This window comes from Cryptomeria japonica, chromosome 6 (assembly GCF_030272615.1).
Source record: "Cryptomeria japonica chromosome 6, Sugi_1.0, whole genome shotgun sequence".
Classification (NCBI taxonomy): Eukaryota; Viridiplantae; Streptophyta; class Pinopsida; order Cupressales; family Cupressaceae; genus Cryptomeria; species Cryptomeria japonica.
The window spans coordinates 94,507,225-94,531,710 of record NC_081410.1 but is presented as its reverse complement, the minus strand read 5'-3'; the positions used below and the strand labels follow the sequence as shown (position 1 = coordinate 94,531,710).

Genomic DNA, 24,486 nt, shown 5'->3' with positions numbered 1-24,486 from the left:
ATGAAGTTCAAAGCATGTTCTTTAGCCTTTGATGAATGACAAGCCTTTTAACCCTAGTACTGAGGGGAAAAAGGTATGGTTTCTAGTCCCATTAATTAACATAGTTGAGAACTTTTTGGCTAAGAAAGATCACGATTTACATTCACTTGCAATTATTATCTAGGTATGGGGTGATACTATTAATCTTTCGAAACTGCATCATAAATTTCATAATAAATGGTTTGGGGTCCTTTACTTTCAAGTGATGTTTGCTAGTTCTTTCATTATTGTATTTGATTATGTTGATGCGAGAGATAGGGCTTTAGAGAATTATTTTTTCTAGATCAAGAAGAACCTGATTTTTGTTGAAACATGGAAACTCTTATTTGTGCCCTCTTTAGCTAACCCTAAAAGGATCCCAATGTGGTTTAAATTGCCCAAACTACCTTTTGAGTTTGTGGAATCTGATGTTTTAAAATTGGTGGGGGATTCTTTTGGCACTTTTCTCCTTTCTGATTCGGTCTATGAGGATGATAATTTTCTTGTTAAAATTTGTTTTTTGGTTAATCCAAATGATAATTTTCCTAGGATTTGTAACATTAAATCTATTAAAGGTATCTGGCGTAAGGACATTGTTAAGGATTCCAATGGTTTTGGGAGAGCATATATTGTTATGCATTCTCCTTTATTTTCAAATCTCAAGATCTTTTTTCTTCATAAACCCATTAGGGATCAACTAGCTGAACATAAGACTTTGGCGAAGGAGGTGTGAATCTTGAATCCCTCTCTTGGCATGAGATGTAGGAAATCCTTATACAGAATAGTCATGTTTCTGTGACTCTCCCGAATCATAAACACTTATCTCCTTCTCTTGTGGAAAATGTTGTGGATGCTGGTAGGTTTGATGTTGAGTTGCCTAGTAGGACGACAATTAAATAGACTCGTACGACAGAGACTAGACCTAAACAAAATTGCGACAGACAAAGTTTTCACGACTGGTGAGGGCTAGTTTTTGATAAGGACTGATTTGTTTTTTTGATAACTGATGGAAACCAAATTTTGACATGGATAGAGTTTTGATCACTAAGTTGTGGATTTTTTTTATTTGTTTTCTCTAGTTTCAATATTTTAGTTTTTAGTTTTAGTTTTAGTTTTTCAGTTTCAGGGATGAAAACACAGTAAACACGCAAGATGTATAATAATTTCAATCACAACATGCTAACCCTATAGAAGTTGGCTTAGAGAAGAAAACCTTTTCTTACTGACTTAGGTACACACCCAATAGCTAATCAGAATACGGACGATGAGTCTCACACAATGGATTCTCAATGTTGTATTAGCCGACTCCAAACGTTAATGGGGGCACGATATGGAAAGTGTCTTGGGAGAGTTACTATCTCTCTTGCACAAATATTTTCCCCCTTTCGGAGGTGAACCAAGTAGCTTCTATCTTATAGTTCTTAGTCAAGAATTTCATTTGAAATTACCCCTTGAAGTCACACAAGCATGATTGAGGCCTATAACCCAACAAGGTATCAAAACAAGTTGTAGTCACGCAAACGTGATTGAGACCGCGAGGCCCTACAAAATGCTCGATATGAGAGATCTCGAAGAGAAAACTCAAATAATCCCATCCTCTGAGACTTTAATCATCAGAGGCCTATTTATTATAGTGAGTTGGAATGCTCAGGTCTAGCTGTACTCACTTGGGTCATTTTCACAAGGTGATTACCTTTTCCCATTGTGACAGGCCCACTCAAGGTACACAAATCTCAAAATTTAGAAAAAGCTTTGAGGGTCTAGATTTCTGATTGTCTGTAAAAGACAAGAGCATACTCTCCTACCTCTCTGATTTTTCCAAAAATACAAAAGACAGATTTGTTCTTTAACTAGATAGCAATTTAAGTGCCTAAAAACAATTAAGTTTAAAGAAAACATGAAGTTTGGTCAATTTTATTTAGGCAACCTACAAAAAACAACGCATTAGTAGTCATGTTGTTTTTGATTCTTTGGCAGGCCTATGTTTGATTGATAAATTCTCTATCAAGTGTCCTGCAAGAAACTGGTTAGGCTATAAAAAAATCTTAGGTAAACAGCAGACAGACCAAGGTTAGCATTAGCATTAGTATAATCAAATTTTAATTCACGAAAAACCTTGGCAAGTAAACTGTTTTTGAAATGATAAAACAAAAATTCCTATGACAGATTATACCTTCTTGCACGAGTATTCTCATAGACCCAAATGACAAAACATAGAGTCTAATTATCAGAGCAGAAACTCGTACGAGCTCTTTTTCTGATCTGTACGATAAAATAGAGGCCTTGACAACACTAAACATCACACGACAAAAGGGGCACTCAAGAACAAGTTCGTACAAGACATGGGTCCACTTCACACCATAAACCCTACATGCCCATATGATAAACTACATAAGAGATAGTTTATTGTATGAGAAACGATGTCTCATCGTATGACAAACCATGAGCAATGACTTCAAACGACTCAAAAATGCAAAAAAATTAATCAAAACTCAAAATTTAAGAAATCCAAAAGGCTTACGATTGATCGCTTATCGTTGGGTCATAGTTTCGTGGTCGATTATGTCATCTCTGGTGCTCAAAATGGTGCTCCTGGATCAGAATGGCCATTTTTCTTCATAGAGAGCTTTTAAAATTTCAAACTTAGAAAGGTGAAAATGACTTGAAAATGACACAGCAACCCCTTATATAGCCAAAGCCCTAATTTTTCAACTTGCTCCGATGGACATGAAAGTTGTACCCTAAACTAATCGACGGTGTTGATTCCATTTTCGGGATCAAAATCAAAATCTAAGATCATCTTCCTAGTCAATTTCGCACAACTAAGGCCACTTAGCGCTTTCATCAATTGCTCATTCTTTCCTTCAATTCGAGCTCAATTTCTCGTTAATCAATGCTAAATCTCAATTTAATTCTCAAATCAACTCTAATTTTTATCATCAACATTAATCTTTATGCTCAAATAACTTATCATTGCTCAAATAATTACTTAAAATCATTGCACAAACCTCACTATCTTTCCATTTTGCTCCCGAGGGGGCATACTCATGACCTCAGAGTCAAGATTTTCTTTCAAAAATCTTCATTGCAAGTAGAGCAGCTAAGCTTCATCAAGTCAATCTCTAGGGGCATATCATTTTCATCACTTCATATCAAGCTGATATCATCTTTGTCTAAATCAGTCTCTTAATGTTAATCAGTTGCAACACTTTTCATTAAGCCGATTATTCATTTAAACTCAATCAAGGATTTAAAGAGCTTATTTGATCACACCAAGAAAGTGTTCAGTTTCATTGCATCGAATCAAGGTGGACAGTTTATCTTCGCTCATCGTGTCTTGATCCATCAAGTTCAAGACCGGTTGTTCTCTTCACTCACTGTGTCTAGTTCAATCAAGTTCAAGTTAGGTATCTTTCCTCTTCATCGATCCTAGTTCAATCAAGTTCGGGATCAGTTTTGCTTTCAATCACTCTATTCAGTTTTATCGCTTTAAAACAAACTGAATGCCTCACTCTTCACCTAGTTCATGATCAATCAAGTTCAGAACTGGTATCTCCTAAACATCAGCTATTCTTTGAACCAACGCGTTGCTCACACATTAATTCAAAGAGGGGAAAATGTAATACCCTAAAAATGGTCATCTAAACCATGAGCCCCTAAATCTCGACAACGTCACCAAGGTCCTAACCAAAGGCAATTTAAAATTAATCTTGAGCACACAATTAATTTCTTAAATCATCAATGTCACATGGCAAATTAATTAGCCAATATTAATTAAATATTTATTTAATTAATTGATCATTCCAAGTAAATCATTTTTAACAATTATCCTATTTGTTTTATTGAATATCCTAGCATATTTAATTTAATAAATGTATTTGCCATCAAATCATCAAAAAAGGAATTATTTTACCAAAAAATAATTAAAATTTGAGAAAAGAAATCGATTGGATATAATCTTGAAAAACAAATTAAAAATTGATAAATAATCTCAGAGAAAGCAATTAAAATATTTGAATATTAAAATTGAATGAAATGGAGAATAAATCAGTTTTTTCTGATTTTATCTTAATTTTAGTTCAATTTCCTTTAAAACTGAGAAAAGCACTAGTCAATCTCATTAATTCACCTCGATTGTGCTTCCTCTTGGAAAATATTGACCGCTCATCATCATTCGATCTCAGCCATTTATTTCTTTCTTAATTTTCTATAAATTCAGGCTCTCATCTTTCATTCAAGGATCCTAGAGAATATATTGTTATTATGATGTTTTTTCTCTAGGTTCATTGAGATTTTGCATTGAGATATTATATATTACTTATTGCATCCTTATTAAATCATCTAGCTTAATATTGCATAAATCATGTTAGATTAATCATGCATATGTAGCTTAAATCTTGCATTCATTTATCTCAAATTCATTCTCATATAGATTAAATCCTTCGTTTAGGTGTTGTCTAGTCACTGGTATTACATATAAAAATCTGAGAGCAAGACTAAACTTACATCTACTAGAAGGCAATAGGCCGCTTTGTAATGGTTTATTATTCATTGATTATTGATTTACTAACCATGCATCTAATGACTTAATTCAAGTGTTGTGTCTTTCAGATATAGATGCAGGTCCACTTTTCACACACACACACATGTTTAACTACCTCTTTAAAAAGTTGTGAATTTATGATCATGAAACACTTTGTATATGTGGGATTGGGTTATTTCCACATCATCAGTGTCACTTATTTCACCAGTTACAACACTAATACTCTCATCCTCATAAAGATAGTTTGCCCAAGGATTTCCTTCTCCATGAAACATTTTTATTCTTTATTTAGGGGACATAAGAAATTGTTTTGATCTTTCACCTAGGACAATGTATGACACTCAAGATGGAATGAAATGAGAGTTATATAATGCAAGGATAACCTAATGAGTGCAAAGAGTAGACCTTAAATGGATTATGAAGACCGATGCTAGGATTTGGACTGATTCAAATGATGACAACTCTAAAGTAATATAAATGTAAATCTAGGTCTAAAATTTATTATGTAGGCTAGATTTAGCTTTTGCTATGATGGATAGGCACAAGGACAATGCTCTAGAAAAGAGATTATACTAAGGTAGAAGATGATGGACTCCAAGCAAGTTACCCTATCCTTGGATACTCATATGTTTCTTGACTCAAATATGATAGACCTCAAGTGGTAAAAGGTGATGAGATAGCCAATGTTTAATTTAAGACCGAGAGGAGTGACCTAATTGCAATCCAAGAGTTTTGTTTTTTACCAATGATGGTTAAGAATTAAGGATGTGACTAAACGAATGGATATAAGGATATGACTAAATGAATGGATATGCAAGGTGATGAGAGCCATTTACATCCCATTTTATGCCACATTTCATCCTATTTCATGCATCTTCATATCCATTTTCATATTCCATTTTCATACATCATCATGTATTATTACAACCCTTTGATACATATGATTAAATATTAATAAGTGATATTTAATTTAGTTTCGAGGTAAAAATTAGAAATTAATTATTAATTGCTTATACTAATAAGCATTTTTATTTTGAGCCTCTAAAATATATTTTCCAGCATAGAGAATTTTCTTGTCACTTTTTGGTTAGGATTTTTTGTATACTACTTTTTGACTAGTAGCTTATTTATGTCAATGATGGCATCAACCTTTAAGGTGGCTTCAATTTCTACTTTGGTGCTCATGACTGTGTACCAAGTTCGAATCAGTATAAGAACCTGCGAATGGAGCTATATTTTTCTAGCCGTTGAGAAGAGAATTGAGAATATTTTTGTTGGCTATTTCTAACTTCTATTGTAACGAGGGTATTTTTGCTATGTTGTCAACTCATGTCCTCTTCATCGACCATCGTGATTGAAATAGACTAGCAGGGAAGCCAAACCACATGGAGGAGGAACCCACCAACTAGTTGCTTCTTATTTTTGTTTGCAGATATAACATTGCCATTTTTAATGTATGGTTGGTAGTCGAGGCTTCACATAAGCCTCTACATTATAGTTCAGGGCCAGTTGTTACATTTTATAAGAACCATTAAGTTGTAGTTTGTTGGCCATGGGCCAAAACAAACTAAGCAATTTTGTATCAATTAGTTTTTCTTTGTTATAAGCACGACCTTTATATATTATCTTTTGTAAAGAACAGGGAGATGATGGCATGCAAATGTTAGTCTCAAAAAATCTATTCTCTAATAAATAATATTTGCATGATCAATTCAGTGTAGAAGAGAAGTTCTTGTTTCATCACCACGCAAATTATGGAGGCAAGGCCCACTTCATAGGGTGCTTGGTGACTTTTGATCTTTGCAATTTTATTTCAGTAATGTGTGATTTGATTTTTATCATTTTTTATTTTTTTTCAATAATTAAGAGTGATTAATGTTACATTATTACTATTGCAGATCGATTAAGCATTTTATGTTATTACAAATTGGTTAATACTCTATAATTGCGACTAAAATGATTTATCATTATGACAAATTTATATCATAGAATAAATTGTTGTTGTCATAGATTACTATTGTAATGTCACTAGGAAGTGACAATTCCTATTGCCAGAGTTATTTTGATTTGTTGTAGGTTTATTTTCATAGCTACATTCATAACCACTCATCTCACGACTTTCACCCCTTTGTGGCATATAGCCTCGACACCTTTCACAAGCTTACAATCCCTAGATTGACACATAGACCAAGTTGAATCTAATTGTAAATTCTTAGTCTTATTATTTTCCCTAGTGTTGGCCTATCACAAGGATTGAAGGTTGAAACCTAAAAGATCAAAAATGAAAGATGATTACTCAAGAATATGTAGTCTCAAGTAGGAGCACTAGGATCGTATTGGATATGTAGCTTTTGTTCATTCCTCAAAGAGCGGGCATAAAAATCCCTCAATAATATATCCCAATTGTCACAGTTCTTGAAGATACGTTTTCTAATGAACCTTGGACTATTATTTCTAAGTTTGAAGAAACAAAATGCTGATCTTCTCCTAGGGATTTTGGTCTTGTGAGAAATCATGTAGACATTTGCACTATTTTACTGTTGGACAAAATTGGAGGTTTGCAAAGTGCAATTTCAATGTTACCAGTTTCAAGTGTGATGTTTGATTATGATTGAAAATGTTTTTTTTTAAACACACATAAAACATGGCAGACAATGTTTTTTTGATATTTGCAATAAAAACACATTAAAGTACAAATCCTAGGTTGACCGAGACAATATTTGTTGGGTTCCCACTGCAGATAAATCCAAACCAAACTTATTCAAAGTGGATAGACTAGAATCTTGGTAGCACTAGCTCCCCTCCATAACACTCACTTCTTAGGCATACCAAGCTTCAAATTTCTAAAGACCCGAAGATCTCAAGAAATTTGCTATCTCAACTTTTAACTACAAGAATGTGGGACAGCTTCAGAGGTCTGACCTCCTACGCTAGCAAATATAAGGTTTTTTACTATTAAAATAATGAGTTTCTAGTAAGGTCATCTGTTCAGGTGGCCATACATGCAATGTTTTTCTCAAATTAATGAGGCCTCCCAGCCCTTGTAGGTTTTATACACCATTATGGGTAATAGGGGATACATACATCATAATGACACATCAACACCTGATTCTTACAAGTTTCCTCACAATCACATTTATTTATAGTGTCTTGGAAGGGCTTGGCCAAATGAAAATGCAAAACTCTAATCTGAGATCTTATGGGAGAAGATTCAAACAAATTAATCATCCAATATTGAAGTACCTACAATGAACACACATGCAAAGCAAATATCTAAACTAAACCCTCATGCATGCTACAAAGACCTACTCCATTGCACTCCTATCAACCAAGGTATTGTGTTCAAGAATAATATTCTCAAAAGAACATGCACAAGAGGCTATGGTGAATGAAGATTTCAGATGAATGCAAATGATATGAAAGCAAGATAAAGCAAAAGTGTGAGATAACAGGAATGCAAAAATGCAAAGATGAAGTAAAATGCTAGATGACTGAAATTAAAGGGGGTTGGGTTTAAATAGATGTCCTTAAGGGTGGTGAATCCAATATCAAGATGAATGTGGGATTAAGGGTTGATGTAGAAATGAAGATTATTATTTTTTACATGCATTAGATGAGGGAAATGGATAGAGTGAGATAGAATAAATAAAGGGTGTAGTGGATATATAAGAGATTTAAGAAAATAGATTAATAGTATATAATAATGAATTAAATGAATTAATGTAGAAGAATATTACTAAATGGATTTAATTAATATATGATATAATGAAGAATAATGGAAAATGAATATTGTAAGATAAATGGAAAATAAGAATATTATATAATAATGGCATGGATCCACTTAATGATTGGAAAATTAAAAATAAGAGGACAACTTTAACAAAAAAATTTATGTGTCTAAAATATGCACGTAAGTATAAACACAAATAAATACTTGCAGAGATCTGAAAACAACAAATAATAATATTGAGGGTTTTCTACACAAAATATGGATGGAGGCAAATTGTTGGGTGAAATAGTATATGTATTGAGCAAATGGAAAAAAGAGTTTGTAGCTAATATGTACAATATGCACATTTTATTTTAGGAATCATTGGGTTGTAGAGTATGATTAGTGACCACTCCATATGGATGATGTCAATAAACGATCACTGCAATCTTTCCTTTTTCACGTGTTGGCACTTGCAAGAACATAACACAATTGAGTTGAGAAAGGAATTTTAATTTTAAATTCTACATTTCTGGAACTTGTTATGAAATAAGTGGGAGAGGAAGGAATATGTATATTTGTAAGGATGAAAATGTATAAGGAAACCAACCAAATAGTAATGAGCAATTACCTATGTTTTGATGAGCCTTTTGAAATTTGTTTGGTATGAGGGCCTGAAGCGAGTTAAATATAGATGGAAAGCAACAAACATATGGAACAATGTGTTTCCTAATACATGAGAAGTGCATCCAGTTATTGGTAAGTTGAGAGGATTGTATAGTAAGATGAATAACTTTAAATTTGGAAACCACAAACTTTGGGGGCATAAATTACATGTCAATCTGTGGTGTCTGTTTGGAGCAAGAAAGCCAAAACAAACACAGGTGAATATAGCAACCAGTTGAGAGGTGCAAATGTGGAGAATAAAATGTATTTATCTGCAATAGAAGAAATGAAATTGTTAGAATATGTTTACGTGAAATATGATTAGATGAATAAATGAAATCCAAAAACATTTAATGTCCAGTAGTGGCTATTACAAAATCTTGATTTGCTGCCTCCATACAAACATAATACCTACAAATGAAAATAACAACCAAGTTAGAAGAATATCAAAAGAACCCTTGGTAAGATTGAAAATTATATGAATGAAATAAACATATTCGACAATATGTTTTGAACAAAACCGAATTTTGTTAGAAGGTTGACTACTCACATGTAGTCACCATGAGAGAAGATTATGTGTGTGTGTGTGTGTGGACAATGGGATGTATTTATCTTCAATAAAGGGCATGAAGTTATTAAAATATGTTTATATGGATAAACAAAGGAGCAAAATATTTAATCTGGAAGTGGCTATGACATGTGCTTCAATGAGTAGATGAGAGCTAATTGTAAAGAGCTCTTAGCAACATATGAAAACCATATAAAATTAAAATGCAAAACAACATAGTGAAAACACATAAGGAGGATAACAATAAAATGTTGTATTACTAAAAGTATGAGAAGCATGCAAATAGGAAGTAGCAGTTACACGTGTTTCAATGAAGGATGAGAATGGTGTGCAATTTAAGGAGTTGAAGTAGGTTGAAGATAGGTAGAATTAGCAAGAATATTTGATAATGTCTACAAGGATGACTAATTGCATGTAGTCACCATGAGAAAACATTACTTACATATGTGTGTGTGTGTGTGTGGAAAATGTATTGTATTTATCTCCAATAAAGGAAATCAAATTATTAAATAATCTTTATGTGGACAAACAAAGGGGAAAAACATTTAATTTGGAAGTGGCTATAACATGTGCTTCAATGAGTAGATGATAGATGAATGTAAAGAGCTCTTGGCAACATATGAAAACCATATAAAATTAAAACCTGTAAAACTAAATAGCAAAAACACACAACGAGGATAACAATAAAATGTTGTATTACTAAAAATATGAGAAGCATGCAAATAGGACCCAACAATTACTTGTGTTCTGATGAAGGATGAGAATGGTGTGCAGTTTGAGGAGTTGAAGCAGGATGAAGATAAATGGAATTAGCAAGTAGATTTGATAATGTCTGCAAGGTGGAAATGTGGGCAGTCAAATGTATTTATGTGCAATAAAGTGAAATTGTTAAAATATATTTAGGTGGATAAAAAAACATAAAATATTAAATGTGGAAGTGGCTATTACATGTGCTCGGATGACAAGGTGAGAGAGATATGAAAAATGCTTATTAAAGTATCAAAACCATAGAAACGTAAAACTTGTAGATGAAAATAGCAAGGCAAAAGGGATATGAAAAAAAAAAGCGCTTAATAAATTATGGAAATCATAAAACCTTTCACATGTTGTCAAAGATGTTTGTTTTTTATTAAGGAAAATCAGGTTTTAAGGGACCCGAAACCCGCTTACATTATGAAAGATAAGCATGAAATAAACTAGAGAAGACAAGACCTAGACAAGAAAGCTGCAAAAAAACCAGTGTAAAAACCAGCAGCTAGGACAAAAGGATAGCATAGAGCCAGCGGGAAAATGGCATTCAAAAACTAGCATTACATATCAAATAAAAAATTTTATGGACTCCTCTGCATTCTTAACCAACAACATCATGGCCTTAGCGGCTTCTCTCAGATCGTTATTCTCCTGTTTTAGCTGAAGGTCTTTCATTTTTGTCTCCATATCATTGATTGTCTGCCTGGTCCTTCGCTTGAAGATTTGATGAGTAGAGCTGGAGGTCGGTATATCATCAATGATTGCCATATCTGTATTCTGACTTTTCCTCTCTAAGTGATCCACCAAGGCATTCATATTTTGGGACGAGATTCTCAAGACTTCGAGACTGTGGTTCATGAAGTTTTTCAGTGCCTTCTCGATTTTAGCAATTCGATTGATGATGATCTCGTTATCCTCCTTAGTCTTTTCTTTAACAATTCTAATCACATCCTCCAGATGTCTCAAATCCCCTTTTATAAGATCTTTTTTCGACCAATCCTGCATTTCAATTTCATCCTCAGCTTCACTGGATTCCACCTCCGCACTCTTTTTCCCTGAATTTGTATCCTTGGTCAAATTGTGAAACTTATTCTCCAGGTCTATCTATTTGCTCAGTATGCTGGTAATATTCTCAATAACCCACTTCTGAAAGTTGAAAGACTCTAGTGTACAATTTTGAGCAACATTCAAGATAGTGTTCATCATATCCCTTCCCTGCTTAGAGTTCACGGATTTAGGGTTGGCTTCCTCCATGGAGTTCTGGGCAATATTCCTGCTATTTGAAACCATAGGGTTAGAATCAGATTTTTTAGTGTTGGCATCTTTTTTCCCTTCCTCCTCTTCTCCAACATGCTCTTCCTTCTCACTCTCCACCTCAAACTCATCTTCCTTCCCCTATTCCTCCTTCATGTCATCATTCCCCTCCGTATCCACAATATCAATGTCAACTCTCCATTTTTTATGCATAGGGGCATTAGACAAATTATCTTTAGACTTAGAGTCATTACAACTCTCAGAAACATGTGCATTTGTTACCAGGTTATCATCCTTGCTAATCCTAGATTTTTTCTTTAGGTGTTCGTAAATGAGAAAAATAAGCCCCTGGTGGGCTATGGGGTAATATTTGGGCTTTTTGGCATGGTCAACCAAACTCTCATTTAGGGTTGAGGCTAAATAAAAGGGCAGAGAAATCTTAACCCCATGACGGAAATGATTGAGAATTGCAAAATGATAACTGTAGACTTTAGTAAATCTACCATCAACAGTCAGAAATTCCATCAAAACCCCTAGCGTTTTATGCCAAAAAAACTTTACCTGCTGGGGGAGGTAGTAAGAAACATTATCTTTCTTGGCAAGCTAAGCCTTCTCCTCCTCAGTTTTCAAGAAGTTTTTAGTCACTTGAGTAGCAAACTTTCTATCTTTGTAGAACTTTGTGCCCTCCTTCTGAAGTCCTGTGACCTCCGCAACCAAGTTCTCATCAATCTTCCAGGTCTCCCCAAACAATGTGACTTTATTGTTGTTCCAACCCTTAGCAAAGCCTTGAGACACTGATTTTCTGCTTCCATGCAGCTTTTCCATATAGTCGGTAAATCCATATCTATGGAGCCTCCTCCACACTTTCTGCTCACTTTTCCAGTTCTCACAACCAGAGGGCTCATTCCAGTTTAGGTTACCTCCCATGTTGAGCAGCAGGTCGAATTCCCCAATAGTGTATATCACAAATTGCAGGCCAGGACCTAAACACAAGCTCTCGAGCAGAATATTGGGATTATAGAACATAGTACCCTCCGTGATTTTAAAGAAGTGAATAATAATGGCTGCAGAGATCCAACACTTATTATTATAATCCCCGTCACACAATTGATCATAAAAACGATGCCTAAGAACAATCATTAACTGACAGTTCACTTGCCCCCAGTCTCTATCTTTGGTTTCCAAACCCCATAAGGTAATCATGATTTTAACTTGAACCATTGATGTGATCAAATAATAATTGCTCCCTAACATCCCTTTTACATTGGACCTCTCTGATGTACTTAGCATCCACCTCTAAATTGACCCCTTCATTAGCTAAAAGGTTCGCAACCTTATTGCCTTCTCTTAGAGTATGAGTTATGAGAATACTATCATAGTCATTTAATAACTTTTTAGCACTTTCAATAGTATTAGTAATATTCCAAGAGGAAGAAAAAGTACCTTTAAGAGCCTGAATGATATTGCGGGAGTCCCCTTCCAACCAATTTTTTTAAAATTTGAAGCCCTGAGCAAGCTGGAGGCTTTTCAGCATAGCCTGAGCTTCAACCACATGATTATTTTGGACTCCAAAAGGAGAAGCAATAGAAGCAATGCAGACACCTTGAGCATTTCTAATGACTCCTCCTCCACCGAACTTCCCTGGCTTGCCTTTAGCAACCCCATCAAAATTCACCTTCACCCAATCATGATCAGGAAATCTCCAAACAACATTTTCTCTCCTTGTTTTATTGTCAGATCTGCAAACTTTGTGGATTAAATTCCATTTAGTAAGTATACCTTTCTCAATATCATTCATATCATCAAAAAACCATTGCTTTTTTGTTTCGGTGAGGAATATTTATGTTTTCTTTTATAGCCCTGCAAATTTTTTCAAAGGCCACTTGAGGAGTGCACTTAGCTTCCCTAAAGATTCTATTATTTCTCTCTTTCCAAATGCCCCAGCAAGTCATGGGAAGGATTAAGGACCAAAAGTTCCTAAGAAGAGGAAATTTGGTCGGAAAGGTCCATTGCCAAATAATATCCTTAAGGCTGTTGTGCATAACCCAATCAACTTTCCAATTCACCCAAAACTTACTCCAGACTTCCCAAGTGAAGGAGTAATGGATGAACAAATGATCAATAGATTCTTCCTCTTTTTGACATAGCTCACACCTATTGGGGAACATAAAATCTCTTTGGTCCAAGTTATCAATAGTAAGAATCCTGTTGTGAGTAGCAAGCCAAAAGAACATATTGACTTTAGGGATAAGAATTCTATTCCAAACTTTACCCCAAATTGGGTTATTGGTTTGGGAAAAGGTGTTCTTATAGGCTGAGGCAACTGTGAAGTCGCCCCTAGGATTACTCTTCCAGATGAACACATCATCAAAATCTCTGTTAATAGAAAAGGACAACAAATCCTACTGAAGCAGTGAGAACCCAACATAAATAGCATCAAGCCTAATCCATATATTCTCCTTCCAATAGTTACACACCATGGACCCAAACCTCCTTTTGCATTCATCAATAAATTGGTTACAATCTTGATTAAAAAGGGGTTCATCTTTAATCCAAGGATCCTCCCAAAACCTGATTTTGTCACCTTTTCCAAGGACCCATCCCGCTCCATCTTTGGCCACCTTTATGGATTTGATAATACTGTTCCAAATGAAAGACCCAACAGGGATGTCTTCAGAATAGAGGAGAGACTAGAGAGGTTGATCATGGATATATTTGTCAAACTAGATTCAGTTCCAATCTTTCTTGATGTCATAAGCCCTCCATATTTGTTTAGCAAGAAGAGCTTTATTAAAAGTTTTGAGAGCTTTAATACCAAGACCTCCTTTTCTCTTTGTCTTACATACTTTATCCCAGGCAACCAAGGCAATTCTTTTTTTTTTCTTCAACCCCTGACCAAAGAAATATTTTTTGAATCCTCTCTAAGGCTTCACCAAATTTAGTCAGAATGCCAAATAGACTGAGAGCATAGAAAGGGAGATTTTGAAGCATAGCTTGAAGGAGCTGCAACTTTCCATCTTGAGATAACATGGATCCTTTCCAGCCAGCTAATTTTTTGTTGAGTTTGTCAATTAACATATTCCAGAAGAAAGATGTTTATTTATCTTCAATGCTAGAATAAAAATGAATGTAATAAACATATTTCTCTGAACTAACCATTAAACTGCATAAAATTGTGGTACAATAGGAAATATGTTCGAAACGCATCCAATTGAATGTTAGCATTGATACAATTGTGGTGTATATATATGTACACATACACATACATACATACATACATACATACATACATACATACATACATACATACATATGACATACATACATACATATATACATACATACATTTCTTGGATTGGTACCCCCTCTCGCCTTCTGGAATGGTGCTTTTTCTCTTATAATGGACGCATGTTGCGAAGTGGCAATGACTATCTCTTCGAAGCAATTTTATATCCCCGCTTAGCTGGAATGATGGATCTATCTGATGTAGGAGCGCCAGTCTAGTTCTTACTGGTTGAGCAATTTTCAGTGGCATTGCTTGAGAGCATGGCATTTCTTCATGTTTGAGTGTTTAGCATTATGGTTTTGGGTTATTCCCTTGTGTTCATGGTCATTATCATCCTCATAACAAATCAGCCTCTGATAATAGTCTATCGGTTCTATCCTAATCCAGACCTCAGCCTTCCGGCCTCAATCTTACCAGATCAGAATCTCGTCGGTTTTACATCTTCGCTCAATCTCAAAGCTCTGTCTTTTATCTTCTAACTTATATGATTTGTCTTTTTCTAATTTGACTTTTCCAAATGATTCACAAACCTCCATATATATACTGCCCACAAATAAATACAACTTAATCAAGTCGGCCCAAAGACCAACCGGTTCAAGAAACGTGCAACGGTAACATGTCAGCTCAATCACTTAAGAACAATATTCAAAACACAAAATGATGCACTACCCTCTAGGAATACCGGCCAAGACCCAAAGAAACTTCTCTAATGATCTGCAAGTCACGGAGATCAATTGCAACCCGAAATCATCTTCGCTCAACATACTGCCAGACTAACTAGTAAGAACATATCAACTAGGTCAATATCGGAATCCACATCTCACCGGAAACAAAGCCAAATTCTATGAAACTCGAACATGACAATGACCATGAACACAAGGGAATAAACCCAAAACCATAATGTTAAACACTCAAACATGAAGAAATGCCATGCTCTCAAGCAATGCCACTGAAAACTGCTCAACCAATAAGAACTAGACTGATGCTCCTGCATCAGACTCTCGAGGCTAATTGAAAAGTGAGTCCCATCACTTGCTCTGGTTTGACAATCGGTCAGTAGGTACTTGCAACTGCCTTAGGAATTCAGCAATCTAACCATAGCTTCTGGTTGCCTCTCCATGATGATCTACTAGTCCAAACTACAACCTACCTCAATCGATGATTTCTTCAAGTCTCCACCCACTAATTGCCTCAAGCTCAAGCTCTAGGATCGACGGTCTACCTGTAAACCTTGCTTTGTCTCACATTCAGTGATCTAAACAAGTCCATAGGTTTCCTAAATCTTCTCTCCAACCAACCAGTGCACAAACAACACTTTGTCCAACAACAGGTTCACGAACCAGCTCTGATACCACTTGGTGCAGTCACCAACGAGGAGGGACCTTGAGGAGATCAGTCCAAACTGGTCAACAAGAGTAAACACAACGAAACACATAGATATGATGGAGGAAATGTATAATAGATAGTTTTATTGCATGAAATTTAATTACATCCAACCGGGTTACAACATACCAGCACATAGGCTTGGTAGAATAGGTCACACCGAGACCTTGAATCGAAAGATCTATCTTCTAGGCACGGTCTATCTATCTGATACTTTCTGATTTTCTGATTGATTGCATTCAAAATCATGATTACAAATATATATAGATCCAAAGGATCTGGTCAGCCCAAAAAGGATCAAAACCCGAAGAATGAGACCTAACGTGCAAAATGAACAAGGTCGGCCTCCACCAAGAGATTCCTCCTGAAAATCCAAAGGATGAAACTTAGAAGGTTGGCCACATGCCAAGAAACATTGAGATCAACATCCAAGGCTCCACAAGCTTTGAAATGGGTTCCGGTAGATCACTAGAATAGGTCTCAAGCAACCGGTAACAAGAAACTATCAAGGAAACCAACAACAATATCTTGCCGCAAAGTTATCCAAATGAGATGCAGTTTGAAAGAAAGAAAAATGATCAAGTCTTCAAGTAGAATCCAACTCCACAGGAACCAGTGAGCCAAAATCGGGACACATAGAAAGGAAAACTGAAATTGCAAACATAAAAGAAAATGTTTTTGGCTGATGCAAGATTGTTGCGAACTGGGGATGCTCTTGCATAAGACACTCGGGGTTAATAAAAAGTGAGCCTCTCACTTTGTTGGGGTCAGAGGGAAACCAAGGTGGTCTACCTCTGCCTGAGAAATCCAAGATGAATCTTCCACTGGTTTGTTCTTCCACTTCACAAGATTTTCTTTATACTGACTGCTTTGGGTACTATGCCCAATCCTACTATCCAAAATCTCTTCAATTTGATCTGGTTCCTTCTGTGGCAATTGTTTATCCAAGTCTGCAATACTGTCCTCACTAAATTATAGTTCATGGTACCCATGAAGATCTGTAATGTTGAGTATAGGTGAAATACTCAGACTATCTAGTAGCTCTACCTCATATGTATTTCCAGAACTAAACTTTCTCAAGATCTTACAGGGTCCAAAATTCTTCATTTGCAAAACATACCGGTTACCAATATATTTTGCATGATTTATGTGTCTAGCTGTAAGGTTGGGATGTCCTTCATTGGATCTCCTTGCCTTGACTGCATCACTATCTCACTATCCGCCACTGACGTTGTGTTTGCTCATGAATGTTAGCCAACGGTCATTGTGCTTTTGATGATCTGAGGTGTTTGCTTGTATTTTCCTATGATTGATTGTATGTTGTAGCTTCTAATATTGGACCATCGATATAGCGTTGTTCTCTTTATTGTCAGAATGGCACTGGCCTCCTTGAACGTGTGTTGCAACTTCTAGTAAATAAACTTGATCAACTACGTGGGGAAGCTTCAATTTGCTCTGTTACCATATAATTTGTGATAGTTGGATCTCTCCTAAGCGCATATAGCTCTCGATCTTGATATGGAACCTATTAAAATGAAAGGTTTGAGTGTCAAATTTCTCTCCATAAATATACGTATTTCCCTCCCATATCAAGAGAATCAATCATGAGTAGAGAAAACGTGAGATCCTAAACGATCTATGAAAGAAAGGAGTAAAAGAAATAGGAAATAGCTAAGGAGATGGGACTGGATCCAGAATTCTAATTCACTCTGTATCATATGGAACTAAATATGTTGTACTTACGACCGCGTTCAACGAGCGTCTATCCCAGAGCTAGTAGTCGTATGAGGTCGTGACAAGGTACTCGGTAATCAAAGGGGGAATTGGCCCTGAACTATGTAACTGGATTGCGTGATTGAACGACGATCCAAGCTAATCGTGGACTTGATTCAGAGAGGACCTTCCTCCTATTGGTTGAGGAGCATACCTATATACCCGACACTATAGCTATCATAGAATGGTAGCCCCCCCACCCCACCTGACCATAAAATTGTAGGGGGATCCCCACTCGGAACTATCCCCCCCACAATAACAACTAATCTAGGGGTAGGAACTTAGGAAGATATAGAAGTTAGGCTCCTGGAAGAGTTATGGTCACGCACTATAGCTATAATCTCATTCCCCCCACCCACTATCACCTCCCCCCTCTTCTTTCTATAGTTTTGTTTATATCAGAGATGGGACTTGATAATATTGGAGATGGGGGATTATATATGCAACATGCCCCACCATAGAGGATAGCCCCCCCATGGCTCTCCCTCCTTGTCTGTCTTGTGCCCCCTCCTATCAATATGGCGCTAGATAGGGGGATCCCCAACTGTAACCATAATTTTTGGGGAATAGCTTTGATTAGATCAATCAACTCGGGGCATTCGAGCTAAGTCGAGTCTTTTCTCGTCAATATCACCTTGGAGTTCACTCCAAAACTACATGGAGGAAATGAATGATAACTGCATGCGCGGTGACATTGTTTCCCAAATTTTTAGATAGGAAGGATCATTTATTAGTTATTGTCGGCCGATAAAGATAGACCCTCTTAGTTATGTATGATCACGAGGACCCGATGAAGGAGGACCCTATATAGATATATACAAATAGATGTGGCACCCCAGACAAGCCCTCGCCCTCGCTATATAGGTTTGATTTTAGGCTTTGCTTTGATAAATAGTCTTTTGGTTGATGCCCATCTGCCCCAAGAAATGCACTTTCTTTTCTTATAGTATTAACAACTAGGGGTTCCTGGCAATGGAATGAATTGATAGCTCAAGCCCTTCCTTCCAACTAGATATATCCACCTTCCCAATTGGGTTTAATAGAAAGGAACCTCACCAGCTTGAATGCTCCAATGCACCAGTCAGAGCAGGAGTAAGGCAGCCCAAAAACCTGAGCGAGTATTTTGATGAATCAGATAGAGGGTCACCAGCGAACCTACCATCCAATGTTGGCAAATGCACACTCCAATGAGAAATTGTAGGTGATTGAAGGTATTGTCATTGATGGCAAACTTGCAATCATACCACCTTGTAAGCTGACATGGCGGATTGTAATATGACTCATATATGTATGAGATCATTGTAGATCATTTTGTAGAGGGAAAGAGAAAGAGAAGAGATAAGATAAGATGCGAAATATGCAGACCTAATATGAGAATTATTGGTTAAGGGTTTATGTATGTAGCAGAGCTTAAAATGGTACTAAATCTGGCATAGCATATGTTGATCTAAAGCAGTACAAGACATTGGATTAGTATAATCCATTTTTGTAAGTCAGTGTGACTTCTTTTGTAATTGAGCAGTGAGCTCTAGGCACTTGGCCTTCCTGCATGTGCAGGCCCCTATTGTAAGAGTAATATTCTCTTATAGGCTAGTAAGCGAATATTGTGGGTCACAAATCCCACCGAGGTTTTTTCCACACTAGGTTTCCTTGTTAAGATACTATGTTATGGTGTGCTTCTCATGTTGTTGTTATTGTTCTTATTTGCTGCATTATTTCTGGTTTACCGGTACACATTTTCAATATGCTTTTCATGTTTTAAGTCAAGTAATTTTATATACCAGTTCGATACTAATTCACCCCCCCTCTCAGTATCTTTGGGAATCCTAACATCCAACTCCTCTGAATCCAAATCTGCCAAATCATTCTCCGCTGAATTCTTGGGGTTGGCAGACTCTTCATTAGAGAGTAAGTATAATGATTGTTTAGCCAATGATGGATTTCATGCGACAGGATGAATTGAGGGACTAAAAAATGTCTCCAGTACTGGTAGCAGCTCCCACTTAAGAAATTGTAGTAGCTGCTCCAACACCTATTGATTTCGCACCCTCTAGCATCTCGAGAAGTTTCTTGGTGGTTTCCACTTCATAGCATCAATCCCGCCATGGGAACATCATCTATAGTCTGATGCACCATGGTGATTAGGATGATCTTCAACAAACATATGGTTTGTCAAAGTGCCATAAAGTCTCTTCCCACAACTATAGATATAGATAGTTGCCACCCACTACCATACATGCGACATCGATATACCTCCAACTATCGAGTGTAGGCCCCTACTATTTGAAAGGGCTACTGGTCTGATTAATGACTCAAATTAACAAGATATAGAACCACCCAACTATCGAGTGCAGGTGGATTAATGGCACCCCCCTTATTCTAGCTTATTCTAGCGGGTTTATTAATGAACTAATTAATGGAAGAGGTTATTAATATTGCTCGATTCGCCGCAACTATAATTGTAAGTGTTCTATAGTGACAGATTTGATAAAGAGGGTTCTCAATATATCTACAAGGGCCCTACTTTGGATAAGGGGCGCCTGCTAGAATAAGTGGGAAGCCCCTTCTATCTCCCCCCACCCACCCAATATATATATATGTATATGGTTTTTATTTGTTTATGTGGGTTTTCTTTGATCTTTCTGGAATAAATTATTAAATTGTGGTGTAGCAAGAAATTTACTCTTCTCTAAAGGAGTGGTATTATGAATCTTCAATGAATGACATATATTTTTTTTTGTTGTGGATTGAATGTTTTTTATATCTTTCGATGACTTTTGTTGTGGTTGTATATATACACATGTATATGCATATATATGGATACAAGGATAAAAATAGACATACATATAGAAATATGTATACAAATAGACATAAACATCTTATCAAACCTAATTATTAGTTTGAGCTATATTTTGCAATCTGTTTGATGAGAAAATGAAAGCTGAATGCAAAGAGCCCTTGGCAACATATGAAAACCATATAAAATTAACTACAAAATAAAATAGCAAAACCACATAAAGTGGTTAATAATATAAAGTTGTACTACTAAAAATATGAGAACCATGCAAATAGGAACTAACATTACCTATTTCAATGAGGGATAACAATAGTGTGCATTTTTAGGAGTTGAAGCAACATGTACATATATGGAATTAGAAAATAGCTTTGGTTATGTTTGCAAGGTGCAAATGTGGGTAGTGAAATGTATTTATGTGCAATAAATAAAGTGAAATGGTTAAAATATGTTTAGATATGAAAACAAAATGCAAAAGCATTTAATGTGGAAATGACCATTACACGTGTTTGGACAACAAGGTGAGAGAAATATGCAAAAAATGCCTATTAAAATATCAAAACCATATAAACATAAAACCTACATATGAAAACAACAACAAGGCTAAAGGGATATAAAAAAAATGCTTAGTAAAAAATGGTAATCATAAAACCTTAAAATCACACGTTATAAAACTTGTTTGTTAATCGTTAGTGCCAGAATAGAAATGAACATAAAAAACATATTCAATAATGTGTTTTGAAGTAAACCACATAGTATGTCTGCAAATAAAAGATTTCTTAAGTTTGTTGGAAGGATGGCTAATTGCATGTAGTCAGTATTAGAGAAGACTATACAAGCATACATACATATATGAATGTCTGTGTGTGTACAATGAAATGTATCTATCTGTAGAAAAGAAAGTGAAATTATTAAATGATATTTATGTTGATAAAAAAAGTCTAAACATTTATTCTAAAATTGGCTATTACCTGTGGATCAATGAGCAGATGCGAAATCTATCAAAAAAATCCATAGAAAAATATGAAAACTATATAAAATTAAAACCTGTATATGAAAATAACAACTAGATAAAAGAGATAACAACAAATCCCTGTGATGTTAAAATATGAGAAGGATGAAAAAAAGAACCAACAAATACTTGTGATTTGATGAGGGATGAGAATGGTATCCAGTTTGAGAAATTGAAGCACGGTGAAGCTAGATGGAAATAGCAAACAACTTTGGTTGGCTTTCATAAAACAAGACAATAACATGTAGTTAAATGGTAAGCTGGGAGAATGATATAACAAAACAAATAACGAATTCTGGAAACCATAAGTATGAGAAGAGAAATTACATGTGTTTCATCGATTAATGACAAAGCTTTTGATTTGGAACAAGGAAAGACATATGAATACAATTGATCATAGCAACCAACTGACAAGAAATATTAAAAAAAGTCTTAGCACGAAATGAAAACTATAAAACTTTAGAATGAAAAGTCAAATATCAAGAACCAAGGAAAGGGAAACTATAAAACATTTAATTTGGAACCAACAATTCTGCAGGTTGTGATTGGGTACAGATTTGATAACATATTTCCTAATAGAGAAGAAGCACATGCAGTTTAATGGTTAGATGAGAGACATATGAAAAAAATGAAGAGAAAAATATGAAAACCATAAAGCTTCATTACCTATCATATAGATAATTCCCAAGAATCGATGCATAACTGTGGGCATGTATCTCACCATAATGGATAAGACTGAATTTTATTATGCAGACACAAAGTTAATAGTATGAAAAGTCATGTGAAATCAAATATATTAATTTTTAAACAACAGTGTTTGAATTTGAGAAAGTAAAAAAAAATAATTGCTGGGGGATAGCAATAGAGAAAATACATGTATAATAATTGACAAGAGACAAAATTCTATAGTCATTGATTATAGAATCTCTAAATAATTATGATTGTTAAATGTGTATGTATTTTTGGTTATTTGTATAATATCAAAGAGATCTATTGCAATATATGTGAACTAGTTAATTTGAAAATGAAAGATTACCTGTTATTTGACAAGAGTTGACAATACAAATAAAAATAGCAGTCAGTTTGTATAATGGATTCAATAATAAAATGCAGTCCTTTCTATATAGGTTTCAAGTACAAATTCAAAACATCACAATTCCCTTTTGATTTGAGGTGGTTGGATTCAATGCTTCCATCGAACAACTTACAATTGGTATCTATCATGCTTTCATCTTTGGCCGGCCATTGACGATATAGATGAAAGTAACAACCAAGTTTGATAATGTTGACCCTTCATCTTAACAATGTAGGTTTACTCTGCCCAAGTTTAAATATATGATGGACTATACTTTAAATATATGATGGAATATAAATTTTTTGTGTACGTTCATTGTTGCTTCCATAGTGTATTGGCTTAGAAGATAGGAGTTGTAAATGAACTTCTTTTTTTCCTAATGGCAACATAAGCATTATTTTGTATTTTAGAATATCTTTCAAAAGAGAATGGTGGGCCAATGCATAGACCTTCTATTGTCTTAACTCTTGAGAGAGTTGTAAATATTAGGCCATGTCTTTCATTTTTCCCAATGTCAATTGTAGCTTTATTTAATGTAAAGCCGGTTGAATATCTCGGACAACTGAGAGGCGGGGTAAAGCATTTAACAATCCGATAAACTAATCTCATATTACTTAACCTTAAGCAAATACATAAAAGATCATACACATGAAACACCAAATATGACATGAAAAAACCAAGAAAGGAAAAACCATAAAGAATTTTAGTTCTTAATATAAAAACACATGTTAGGGTGACACCGGTTAAGGTAATTTTTACAAGATGGATCACTGCCAGAAATGCTCATTGTAGGTGGGCTCACTACCAAGAAGAAGAAGAATAAAGAAAGAATCCACCACTAAAATACAAAATTGACTTGTTAGAAGAAACCTTAGGCTCACTTCTACTGTTACCAAACATCATCAGCACACAACCATACTAATCATCTGCAACCAAACATAACATCATACAAACCAACTGGAGATAGATCTTCTTTTTCAGTCCAATTACTTTATATCTTTTTGTCTTTTTCTATATTATCTTTATTACAATCATTCTTCATTTATACAGATCTCCAAAATAGAATTCTCAAGTCAGCCAAGGAGATAATTAAATATAGGTCTTCACTAAGCATTCCTACAGTGGAAGGGAATGAGAAGTGAACCACACCATGATGCACCAACACTTTATCCAAATGTCACAATCACTAAAGCAAAAGATAGAACATCTAGGGTTAATCAAACTTGAACTAATCATATCCAAAACCACAACTCCGAAGCATATCAACACGTGTCGAATTGGAAAGTCAAAGATAGACACTTGAATAACATAAATCTAAAATCTCATCAATAGAACTAGAAACATGGAGAAATGTGGAGCACTGCAATCTCTGCCAGAAAACATCAACACTGCATAGAATTCTGGAGCACAACTTTTGGATCACCAAAACATGAGATAAATATCTCAAGGCAATATCCAACAACTTATCAGCATATCATGAACATAACTATAACATATCAACAATGCAGAGCAAAACCACGCATTGAAAAATAAAATCAGTATGTTGACATCAATGACAACCATACTGACACATCCAACATCTTCACATTTGAAACAATCTCCCCCTTTTTCATTGATGATGTAGCATTCGTCAATTACAAACACAAAATCTATCT

The 24,486-nt window shown here is 35.3% G+C and overlaps 1 protein-coding gene across 1 annotated transcript in view; it reads right to left on the bottom strand.

Annotated features, from left to right (window-relative positions):
- LOC131039712 (uncharacterized) overlaps positions 1–24,486 on the bottom strand; it is a 117,266-nt gene that overhangs the window by 58,121 nt on the left and 34,659 nt on the right. The window contains exon 4 of the mRNA XM_057972550.1: positions 10,865–11,358. Coding sequence (XP_057828533.1) covers positions 10,865–11,358 — 494 coding nt within the window. The remainder of the gene's footprint in view (positions 1–10,864; positions 11,359–24,486) is intronic.